At 35.2% G+C, this 12,438-nt stretch overlaps 1 protein-coding gene across 1 annotated transcript in view; it reads left to right on the top strand.

Annotated features, from left to right (window-relative positions):
- KDM7A (lysine (K)-specific demethylase 7A) overlaps nucleotides 1-12,438 on the top strand; it is a gene marked incomplete at its 5' end in the record, with an annotated part of 37,410 nt that overhangs the window by 5,935 nt on the left and 19,037 nt on the right. The window contains 8 exons of the mRNA XM_010005819.1: nucleotides 1,511-1,628; nucleotides 2,508-2,668; nucleotides 4,583-4,724; nucleotides 4,997-5,183; nucleotides 5,864-6,026; nucleotides 9,377-9,464; nucleotides 10,183-10,289; nucleotides 11,853-11,944. Of these exons, the coding sequence (XP_010004121.1) occupies nucleotides 1,511-1,628; nucleotides 2,508-2,668; nucleotides 4,583-4,724; nucleotides 4,997-5,183; nucleotides 5,864-6,026; nucleotides 9,377-9,464; nucleotides 10,183-10,289; nucleotides 11,853-11,944 (1,058 nt within the window). The remainder of the gene's footprint in view (nucleotides 1-1,510; nucleotides 1,629-2,507; nucleotides 2,669-4,582; nucleotides 4,725-4,996; nucleotides 5,184-5,863; nucleotides 6,027-9,376; nucleotides 9,465-10,182; nucleotides 10,290-11,852; nucleotides 11,945-12,438) is intronic.

The raw sequence follows: 12,438 nt of genomic DNA, 5'->3' as shown, positions 1-12,438 counted from the left end.
TGATAATGGTCCTTTTTGCCGAGGCATTTCCTGGGAATTTAATAGAGCTTCTCAGCCTGTTGAGTGTATGAGGATGAGATGCAAGTTTATTTGTATAGAAAGAAAGTGCTCCAAAGTGCATTTTGATAGCAAAACAGAGAGATGATACAACTGAGGGCTTCCTTTCAAATAGTAAGCTTGTGTTCTTTATAGATGAAGATACAAAATGAGTGGTTGATGAAGATGAATTAATGAAATAGCCATTATGAAATAATTTATTGTGAGAAAATGAAAATCTGAAGACAATCAGTAAATTCACCATGATGTCATAAGTCCCTTTGCTTCACTTAAGGCTAGAAAATTCAAATGGGGAGGCTGCATACAGCTTAGGTTGTAAAATACAGCCTTTCAAGTATATAGAGGACTCAGAAGAAGTCTACTTCTCACTGAGGCCTTGAGTGACAGAAGAAGGAGTACTGGTTTTAACATGAAAGAGAGTAGATTTAGTTGACAAGAGAGGCTCTGGATGCCCCCTCCCTGGAAGTATTCAATGCCAAATTGGATGGGACTTTTGAGCAACCAGGTCTAGTGAAAGATATAAGCCCATGGCAGGGGCATCAGACTAGGTGATCTTTAAAGATCCTTTCCAACACAAACCATTCTACAAAAACTTTTTTTTTTTCTCATTTGTGTACCTGTCACTTATCTTGTGGAGAGCAACAAAACAGTTTTAATGAGAATGTCTAGGTTTTTTATTAGATACAGGGAACTATTAGTTGATATTAAACTGAAATCAGTTTCAGGTTCCCAAAATTGTAGTAGGCCATTAATCTATTGTTTGTTCTTTATTTGTATGCTGTAACAGTGCATTAAATCTTCTCACAACTCAGATGTTTTGGGGTGCAATGCTTGCATTGTATGTATTGTAGTTGCATAATAAATATCACACCTGACGAAAATGGTTCACACCCAACTCTTACGGAGACATAAACAGTGGATAAAAGAAAGGTGGTTTGGTTTCAAACAGCATATGGCAGTGATTAGCAGTAATATTGTAAGCCTGCATATGGGTATGCTCATATGATTATGAGGTCCTGTTAATTCCGTGCTTGTACATAAAATGCATGAGCAAAGTCAATGGATTTTGAAGAGGTATGATTCTTCTGTTTATTTAAAAACACAGCACAACTCTGAGCTTTAGGAAATTAAAGTTTTATTTCTAGTTTTGTTGCTGACTTTTAGATTTAGATAGCTTTTAAGCTGCTGCTGTTTGTATGTTGCACTGGATTTGGATTCGTAAATTGCGTATAATGCGCAGTGAGGTTCTCGCACAGAAGGAGCTATAGAATTATAAAAGATTACTGTCAGGTGTCCTGAAGATTTCATTTATTGCAGATAGGTAAAGTGTCACCTGCATAAACAATAAGGTTTGTTAGTGGTAGTAATGTGATTGAGGTATGTCTGGTTTAGACTGCTAATCTGAGCCATATGATTTAACTAATGAAAAGTTTAATCTTTCTGAAACTTGCAGTGAAGAAGAGAAGGAACTGGCACAGACATGACTATACAGAGGTGGATGATGGTTCCAAACCAGTGCAGGCTGGAACACGGACCTTTGTTAAACAGCTGCGAGCTCGCTCTTTCCCAAGGTACAGAAGCTTGCTTACACATTTCAGTGAAAAAAAAAAGAAGCGTCATTGGTTGAGTTTGTCTTAGGGGAGGCATGTCACATTTCTCTGCTTCACAAAAGGAAGGTTGAGAATGACTTCCTTCTTCAGAATTCACCCTCCAATCCCTGTTTCAGATGGAGATATTTTCCTTTTCATGGAGTAGCTTTCTCTGTTCAGTATTGCACTGGGATATGTTGTCTTTTGGGACTGGTATGGTGTGATGGTAGTTTTGAGTTTTTGGGGTTTTGTGTGCTAGTTTTTGTGGGGAAGGGGTGGAAGTAGCATGGGTGGTTGTTTGTTGTGGTGTTTTTCTTTTTTGTGCCTAAACGGTCAGAATATTGTCTGTCTATTGCTCTAGTCCAACAGCACTCCTCAGTTTTATTCCAAAAAACATAGAACATTTATATGAGCTGGTAGTCCATCCACTCTCACATGCTTTAGAGAAAAGTGGAGAAATATGGGTGTGATTTCATCCTGAGCTGTCTGTGGTTGGATGTCTCACTGAAACATAATGACTTAAAATTCTTTAAAGGAGTTTGTTATTGTTGTTACCAAAATGTACTTCAGTGCCTTCTCTGAGAATTCCTTTTCTCTTTCCTCTTAAATTTCTGTGTTCAGTCGTATAGAAAGACTCTGAGTTCCTAGGTTATGTGTGACGGTAAACATTTCCTTGTTGGTCTAGGTAATTTACTTTTTCTTTTAGTTAGTTGCTTAATATAATAGTACTGGATGCAATTCTTTTGAATTCAAATGTAGCCATTCCCATCTGTCTTCTCCCATATGATTACTTTATTTATTTTTCCCAGTAGTGCTTGGAGGATGCTTTTCTGCTAATATTCCATTATTTCTTTCCACCAGTGCTGATGAAGTGATTTTGAAAATGCATGGAAGCCAGCTGACACACAGATACTTGGAGAAACATGGGTTTGATGTTCCCATTATGGTTTCTAAATTAGATGGTCTGGGACTCAGACTTCCTCCACCGACTTTCTCTGTTTTAGATGTGGAACGCTATGTAGGTAAGAGTCACTCTGGAGTACTTAAAAATGATCCTGTCTGTAAATTAAAATAAATATTTGCATGATTTTAAGAGGTTCCACGGTGCTAAATATATGTTCTAAATTGAAGACTAGCAGAGTAAAATTAAAGCTATGGGGTTTGTGATGTGGTTTCTTTTATTTTGTTTTGGTTTTGTTTTTTTCTCTTTTGGGTGTTTGTGTGTGTGTGGTAGATATGTGATAGGAGTACAGCCTTACTTTTAAGCTTTCCAACTTGTTATTTTTGGTGCAAAGCTAAACATGGAATGCTGGTTTTTTTTTCTGCTACATGTTGTAAACCAATAAAGTATAGTGACTTTTAAGACTGTTCTCTTTGTGGGAATTGAATGAATCACTCTTATGATCAATAAAGTTTATCCATTGGTTAGGATATTCAACATTTTTGGGCTCTGTAAATTTGTGTTTCTAAATTCTTTCCTCCTGGAAAATTTCCTACCTTGGCTTACTTTGGCAGGAGAGCTAGAGCTTTCCCAGGACCATTTTTTTCTTATCAGATCTCTTGGCAGTCTGTAAGTGTTTCAGCCTCATGTAAAGGTGCAGTATAGAGGAACACAGAGTGAGCCAATTGCAGCATGGCATTTTCTTTAGCATACAGTGCTGTTGAAAAGTCTGTATGTGGTCTTGGCTGTGTTCTTGTGATAACCTAGTATAATGAGGTGCGCTGAAAGTTTTCTCTCTATCAACGTTTTACAATGGCAGCAGAACAAAGGAAATAGGTCATATATGGAGTGTTGTTACCATGTTGATGATTATAAACAGCAATGTGTTCTGTTTTAAAATGTAGTTATTATTTTAATACTTCTGAATCTTTTCTTTTGGATTACTGACTCTTCAGATTCAGAGAGGACCTTGATCTTCTCATTCTCATACTTGTATTTTGACCTGCTGGATTCTCCAGTTTAGGGAAAAAATTTAAATGCGACAGATTTACCTTTCTACTCTTGTAATTTAAAATAAGAAAACTGAATAAATGCTATTCCAACTGGAATTTACCAAGATTATATTAACTTACAGTCTTAAAGTAATTACATTTATAAAGTACATATAGGTACATTCCAGCATTCAAGATTGTCACATTTGACCATAGTGTAACTAAATAAACATCAACCACTTGCTGTCACAATGTTGTCATTAGTTCCTTTCTCTGGGCTGAAGGTTGCTTCTTGTCTCATTCTGCAGATGTATCACTTTAAAATACATTATATGTAAACCAGTCCTTGTTGTCTTCAGGAACAAATGCACACTCATGACAATTATTGAACAAAATTACTGTGTGCTTAAAAGTTACACATGTATATAAGGAGGCTGGGGGTAGGCTTGTAGAATGTTTGTGAAATGTTTTTAATGTTCAAAGCTTATGGCACATGGTTAATGCGGTTTTCTAAGAATTACAAGCTGCAAGCAGTAGGATTTATTGTTTTGTAAATAATTCCTAGTGGCCCTTGTGTTAAATATTAGAGGGCTATGGTGATTAATAGGAAGAATGAGGAATAGATCTGCCATGATAACTTTCTCTATGCTAGTCTTTCCAACTGCAGCCACAAAATCAATGTTTCTTCTTTTTTTTTTTTTAAAAAAACAAACACCACAACCCGTTGCAGTCATTCTGTACCACTCTTTCTTTTTGGTTAACTACAGGAAAGAGGATTTATTTTTAGTGTTTTCGGTTCTGTCCTTAGCTGATTATAGCAATTAAAGTTAGACCTAATAAAAAGTTGTTTGATACTGAGCTGTGTCTGTTCCAAGAGGATACTGATAGTAGTGGAGTTTATGTGCAGAAACTTTTTGATGAAGGCTGGGGAAAAAAGTGAAATTTCTCTTAATTGGCTGTGTTTATCTGTGATAGGTTTAAGAAGGTCATCCTGTTTTTCACAGGTGGTGACAAAGTGATAGATGTAATAGATGTAGCAAGACAAGCAGACAGTAAAATGAAGCTCCATAATTATATTAAATATTTCACAAATCCTGACCGACCAAAAGTACTGAATGTGATCAGCCTGGAATTCTCGGACACAAAGTGAGTATTGACTTCAGTTCCTTGAACGTTGGAAGTGGTTTTCAATAAGTTGAAGAGTATGTGTGGGAATATAATGGCTGTAGTGAGAAAGATAAGAGGCTGTGTATTTTATGTAGACAGCTACTATGAGGTAATGCAAGCATCAAACATTTTTATTAATTAATAAGTAATAACTTTGTAGGAAACAAAAACTTAAAGCTGTCGCTTAAGAAGTGTGCTTACTCTTGATTATATTTATACTTCTTTTATTGTTTGTTTGTTTGTTTTAAAAGGATGTCTGAATTAGTGGAAGTACCAGATATTGCCAGAAAGCTTTCATGGGTGGAAAATTATTGGCCAGATGATTCTGTCTTCCCTAAGCCTTTTGTTCAGAAGTATTGCTTGATGGGTGTCCAGGACAGCTATACTGATTTTCATATCGATTTTGGAGGAACATCAGTTTGGTACCATGTTCTCTGGGTATGAAGGCTTCTTAATTTATGACTGTGTGAAACAAAATTTATTCAGTGTGCAGCTTTCTGCCATGACATTATCACCTGTATGTCATTTTGTGCTTAAAAAGCCAGGAGAGGAGCTTGAAAGTGAGTTACTGATGGTTGATGTTGCATTTTGGTGTTTATATTTTAGCATGCTGTTGGTGACTTCTGTTGGTTGGTGACTTTAATTGGCTAACTGATCAATTTAGTAAACTGGTAGGTGATACATAGTGAGGTTTTAGTATGAAAAATGAATTGAATGAAAATCATTGACATACTCAACTTTTTGTTCCTCTCACAAATTTTGACCATTTATACATCATAGAATAGGCAAAGTGGTTTCACCTGATTTTTTTCTTACTTGGCATGTGTACATATACATAAATTGTTTATAAAAGCTGGCTTCAGTGACAGTTCTAGTTGGTTTGTTTGCTTCTTTTACATTACATCAGCTGGTTAGTGTACTATTGACTAAACTTCTGGTGGATTACAGTTGTGAAACACGATAACTGGAAAGCCTCAGTGTTCCATAGTGGAAATACAGAATACTTAGCATTTAGATCAATCTGTTACTCTATTAGGAATGACTTAGAGGCTGTAGTATGTCTCCAGGAGGCCATTCATTTATTTATTAATTATTATTTTTGTTTGTTTGTTTAATAGGGTGAAAAGATATTCTATTTGATCAAGCCCACTGATGAAAATTTAGCTCTGTATGAGTCTTGGAGTTCATCTGTCACCCAGAGTGAAGTATATTTTGGGGACAAGGTTGACAAATGTTACAAATGTGTTGTGAAACAAGGACATACTTTATTTGTTCCAACAGGTCAGATTTTACCCTTTTTACTAGGACTTTGCATATTTAATCACATGGGATTGTGTTATCAACATTTGGTTTCTCCTGAAATTTTTGAAAAGCAAGAAAATTTAAAAATTTAGAGCTTTAAATTTTCAGAACAAGTATCTAGCTTGTTAGGTTCACTGATGGCAATAACAGTTATCAGGAAAGGGTGTTTGTAATGACAAATTAAAGCATAATTTGTATATCAAGGAAACCGTTCCAATTCATCAAACACGCATCGTTCACCATTTGATAGGTATCCAGACTGAATTCTTAATTTTGTAATACAATTTTGTTCTACAGCTTTTGAATATTGTTAAATGTGCAGGCAAAATTATTATAAGAACATCACATAAACTTCTTATGCTGTAGGATTAGAAATAAAAGTTGGGTGGTGTTTTTTTGTTTTTGTTTTGTTTTCTGACAGCAGGAAACCTAAACTGATGGAGCCTGTGGAGACTCTGAATCAAAATGAAAGTGTCCCTAAGTAAAATTGAAGAGAATATAATTGAATTCTTGTGTTAATTCCTTTTGCTAAATATAAAAGGATATTTGTGTATACAGTTTATGAAACTGTGGAATTCATACATTCATTTCAGCAACTTCCTATCAAAATTATGCAGAGGCATGGTCTTTTCTGATTTTCTTTGTCAACATTTGTTATAGCAGTCACCTAATACATTACAGGACATTTTTAAGAAAGGGGAAACATGAAGACAATTAAACTTATGTGTTTAAGAAACACTGAAAAATCAAAAAAAAACCCCACCCCACTCCCACCCTCAGGCTCCCAAATACCATGAACTTATAAGTCTTTAATAAATCAAACCCTATTTTACTAATAAAGTGTGTGCCAGTTAATTTCTTGTATTTTCACTTATCCAGCCCATCCATTAAAATACTTATTATTTTATTATTAAAGATTTGTACTAGATACTGTTCCCTTTTTTTGGGGGTGGAGCTTTAAATACACAGAGAAGAAAAATGGTGCACAGTTCTACTTCTGGAATATGCCTTGAAGTTTATGTTCAGTGCCTTATTCTGTTGTTGACTTCTTAGACTATTACATTTTTCTCATAGCTCAGTTCTGTCTGTGATGTTTAGTGTTTGGTGTTGTAGTTCATGGCTTGTGCAGAATAAATACTAAATGGTAAAGAGTGGTATATGCCTTCAACATTCCTGAACACCCTGAGCTTTTTAAAACCATATATTTTTGGCAAGAGATTACATCAGTTTTCCATTTATCTGAGTGTAAGGTCATACAGCTATGAACAAAGCATGCAAATTTATCATATTAAGACCCACAGATCTTTAAAAATAGTTAAAGCTTCTCAAGTAATCAGCTGCATCTGAGCTCTTACTATAATGGGGTCGAAAAGTATCATAAAATGGTAATTTCTAATGTATATGTGTATTTGTGTGTTTATACACATAAAATGGTACTTTTTAATGTAAATGTGTGCATACACATAAGTACATATTAACATACATATGATGGAGTTTTGTGTAAGAACCAATAAATTAAACTAGATTACAAGACAGGTGCCTAAAAAATGGGAAATTCTGTAGGACTGATTAAATGCTTAAAAACACCCCGGATCTCTACTGAAAACCTCTTTTGCTGTTGATGCTAGTGGATGTTGTAATTACTTTATGATTTCTGAAATATGTTCAGAGTAGAGTTCAGATTTAAAATTAATCTTGCATGCAGATGAATAGCACCTATAGGGAGGCTCCTGAGAGTTATTTAAATATTATTCAAGGTACTCTGTGTGGTCTACACCAGATTTTCTTGCTTCATTACATAGAACTTAATAAAAAATAAAGCATAAAAGTAGCAAGTAGGAATGCAAAGAAAATTAAATATTTTAGTTGTTACATGTATGCCATAAAAGTCCTTGGCATTGATGCAACAGTGAGAAAGTTTTTTTGTCAGTATTGTCAGTGTCTGAGGAGATATTTGTTTAAAGGCATGAAATATACTTACTCCTTGGACAGTCAGAGGTATTCATCTATTGTGATGATGATAAAAGGGGAAAAAATTGAAGCTATATTAAGAAATGCAAATTTCAGCTGGAAATATAAGGCCATCTTAATTGCACTGCAATTTTCAAATAACAGAAGCAAAACTGTTACATTAAAAAAACCCCATAAGTTGCATGTGCCATTGTATTCTGCATTCTCTTATACACTATTCTGTCCCTTCCTCCCTTCCCAGGCTACATAGAAGGCACGTTGCTTTATCAGCATCGTTGCTAGGTTTCAGGTCTTTTTATGTGTGGTACCACAACAACCAGAACTTGTTCTTAACTGAATTAGGGCACGATTTAATGGTAGAGCAGATTGCAATATATATTTGCTTGTGATTTGGTGCGATCTTGCCTGAAGTTGGGGAACTTCCTGTGTTAGTACATCTTGCCTACACTCAGTCAAGCCATGAAGTAATCTGCAGATGTGTTGCAAACTCATCTTTTGTCAAAAGATCACTTATTTGCATGCAAAATCAGAAAAACCTTGAAAGAAGAATCTCTTATTTGTAGTTTATTGGTATTAAAGGTGCACTGTATAATATTTAAAGGCAACTGGTTTTAATTAGGAGCTAATATCCTAAGTTCTTTTGTGTACTTACCTGAAATTATCCACTTTTAATCAGCTAGATGGATAGCATAATTATGAACATGCTTTACCATGTTGAATAGTGGAGTTCACAAGGACAATAAAACAATTATGTGACAAATTTACATAGTCAGAGTGCCTAGACGGGATTTTAAACTGATCATAGTTTCATTGGATTAGATGACTTTATTTAGAATAATGAAACTGCTTCTGACATCCTGTTTAGGACACTTCAGTATTGCTAAATGACTTTTTTGTGTTGTGCAAACAGCTCAATTACTGCAAGCAACATGTAAATATTGAAAGTAATATAATTTGTTTTATTTTTATTACTTTATCTTTTGTTTAGTATGTTTTTCCTCTCCTGACCTTCTTATTTTTGTAGATTGGAGGGGAAACTTCTGGGAATTTTTACTTGAAAAACCACTGGTGGTCTTGCATTCTCTGCCTCCTCTAACCTGCCCTTCTCCCACCCCCCAGATCCCCTTAAAAAAAGAATCTTAATCTTCACTCCTTCAGAAAATGACAATTCCACTAGATTTCTGAAATACTGTAACTTGCATATTGTTAAAATGTAGATAACTTGTTACAAGCACAGAATATAGGTTTTTTGGCTTTTTTGCTTCCAGGTACAGCATTTTTTACTTATATATGTATTTAAAAACAGTCTTAGAATAATCTGTATGTACGTATTAAGTTTCAGAGTCTTGTCATTTCAGGCTGGATTCATGCTGTACTCACATCTCAGGATTGTATGGCTTTTGGAGGAAACTTTTTGCACAACCTCAATATTGGCATGCAGCTCAGGTTAGTCTCGGCTCTTCCTACACCTTTTCCTCAGTAAGCAGGATATTCTTTTAAGATATGTTTTTCTTCATGCTCTTAACCAGGATAAAATCGATACAGGCTCTCAAAGAGACAATAGTGGCATTTTCAGTTAGAGTGTGTCAAGCATATACTCTTTTTTCACTTCTTCAAAGTTTGTTGCAAAAGCAAAGTAAGGGATATGCACGAATTTAAGTGAAAAAAAGGAAAAAAACAAACAGAATACTGTGGAGATTAATGTGAGTAAAATAAAACCAAGCAATCCCACGTGTGTGACACTTGAGTTGAAATGAGCCGTCCTCAAGTCAGCATTGCTCTAAGGGCAGCTGTATTTAGTTTTTGTCCAAGATGTAGAGCTGTCTTCTAAACATATTGTTTTTATTTATTACAGTGGAATCCTGATAAAATTCCATCTGTTAAAAGATCACACATTGGGTTTGTATCCTAGTTTTATGAAGTCCAACTTTATTCTTAGAAGTGCCGCAGTCAAACTTGCTAAGGTCAGAGCCTGGATGAGACCATAGTTCAATTTTGTCTGTGGTCTTGTTGGGATTTAACTATGTGATACTTGACTTCTTTTATTTATCATGGCCATGGTTATTTTATTTTATTTTGAACATTGTCAATTTGAATGATTGCATCATTGAATAATTAATTTGATAGTTAAAATATTCACATTTTATGATGTTTATTTATTCAGGTGTTACGAAATGGAGAAGAGGCTAAAAACCCCAGATCTTTTCAAATTTCCTTTCTTTGAAGCCATCTGTTGGTTTGTGGCCAAAAACTTACTGGAAACATTGAAAGGTAATCTTGTTTTAAGAGATTTACATTTATCTGCCTCCCCACCCCACCAACCCCATCACATAGATAATAGAGAACATTATTCTGCTGTTGTGTGACAAGAGAAAACTTTGTAAGTTGGAAAACCAGAGTTGAAGAGTTGAATTCCTGTTTGTTTTGTTTTGTTTTGTTTGTTTGAAAAGTCACATTATTTTTCAGCTAAATTTTAGTCCGTGTTGCACTGTGACAGTTCTAGATCCAGCAGTTCTTGGTTTTAATAAATTATCTTTGTGGTAAAATGCTTTGGTGGTGAAAGGTTTCTAGGGAAATTTGCGCTGTGCAGAAATCTTAGTGCACTTGGTGATGGATGTAACTGACAGTAGCATGTTGCTGAAACCTTTGAACTGTTTTATTCCTGTTTTTCATCCAACACTGATGAGATGTCTAGTCAATGAAAATGTTCTAGATCATCAAAACTGAGACCCTGGCACAGTGTTGTATTATATTAGCAGCCAAGTATGATTACTTTGCCATATTCAGAAAAGACCTCGTTAGGGAAGATAGGAAGGTTATTTGAATGACGTAAGTTTTTCAGTCAGGCTTCTTCCATTTGTTGTGATCTAAGAGTACCCTTTGGTAGGCCTTCTCTCTTTTGTTCAGCAAATGATTCTGAATGATCCCACCAACATCTGTGGGTTTCTTCATTGTGACTTCATAGCTGGATGCAGAAGTTTTCTTGCATTTCTATGTTTTTCTTTCACCTTTTCAGTCAAACTACCAGTTATCTTCTCCTTCTTGTGAAGGGAAAGTTGTCTGTGGAGGCTTTCTTAGGAAAGATGCATCAGTTCTATGAGCTGTGTTAAGTAACTTATGTCAGTGCTTATCAGTAGACAACTCAATAGCCTCATGTTCTTGATGCTTGCCATTCCTTTCCAAACTTCCTCATCTTGTCCTGTCATTCCTGAATCTGTACGTGTGTTTAATTGAGCTTGAGGGAAAAAGAGACTTTTTATGCAGGGTTTGTCTTTTACTCCCTACTTCCTTTGATTTGGGGAGGAAAAAATGGTGTAAACTGTGTCAGGGAGAACAGTGATAATTGGAAGGGTGACAGAAAATGTTTGGGAAATAGAAGTGTACTAGTGTAAACCATGTGCTATATATGTTCAGGAATAAGCAGTAAGAATTATCGTTTGGAGATACATCCAACATTCTTCTGGTCCCCCTTGTCAAAAGTATTTCTGAAGGAAATAAAGGTGATATTTTTTTTTTTTAAATATGTTTTCTCTAGTTCTGTATTTTAGATCTGTTTTGTTGCAGTTGACCTTTACTGTGTTGTCAACTATCCCTAATTCACTGAAGAATAAGTAAAAAAGATAAAAGATTCTGCATAGAACCACTTTAGGGTTAAGTTGGGTTTTTTTTGTTAGAGTATGTACACAAATTCAGGATGTCATGTTACATTTGCTTGCACAACTTTGCCTTTTTTATGCTGTTGCATAATGGCAACTTTATTGGCTGAAGGGTAGGTATCATCCTATTGTTTTGACTGTTAGTGTGCTTCTAAATTTGTGTATGTATTCTTTTCAGAACTGAGGGAAGATGGTTTCCAGCCTCCAAGCTATTTAGTGCAAGGAGTGAAGGCTTTACTTACTGCTTTAAAATTATGGATGAAAAAAGAAGTAAGTATAAGTTACTTGGTTTGCTGTTTTGGTGTGCCCTGTTTTGATTTAGAAGTAAGTGAGGGATTGTGCCCTTTTAAAAGTTTAAGATTATTTTAGTCTGTTAATGAGTACTGAAAGACTATGGAGAGTATGTACTGCTGATCTGGAGAAGAATCATTGTGACAAATTTATATTCCATGGTGCTAATAGTCTTAGACCAATTAACAAGCTCTTGTATTGTAGTTGATAGAAGTAGAATCTTGCTTCACCTCAGGGTGGGATAAGAATACTAAGGATAAGTAGATAAGGTGGGGCTTTTTTATAATGAATCTGTATATATATTTGATTCATTCTAATGTGAGGCAGTGGAGGGATGGAATGCTGTGATACTTAGTGTTTTCCATTAATGTCAATGCTTTGGAGAGCATATTTCAGGTACCACCTGTATTGCTGAAGAGTTTGTTTAGATTCACATGATGCATTAACTTCACTTGAATAGTGTCCCTGCTGAA

The sequence above is a fragment of the Chaetura pelagica genome, unplaced genomic scaffold (assembly GCF_000747805.2).
Source record: "Chaetura pelagica isolate M959 unplaced genomic scaffold, ChaPel_1.0 scaffold79, whole genome shotgun sequence".
Taxonomy (NCBI): domain Eukaryota; kingdom Metazoa; phylum Chordata; class Aves; order Apodiformes; family Apodidae; genus Chaetura; species Chaetura pelagica.
The sequence above is the reverse complement of the archived record's forward strand: the minus strand, read 5'-3'. Positions and strand labels throughout refer to the sequence as shown.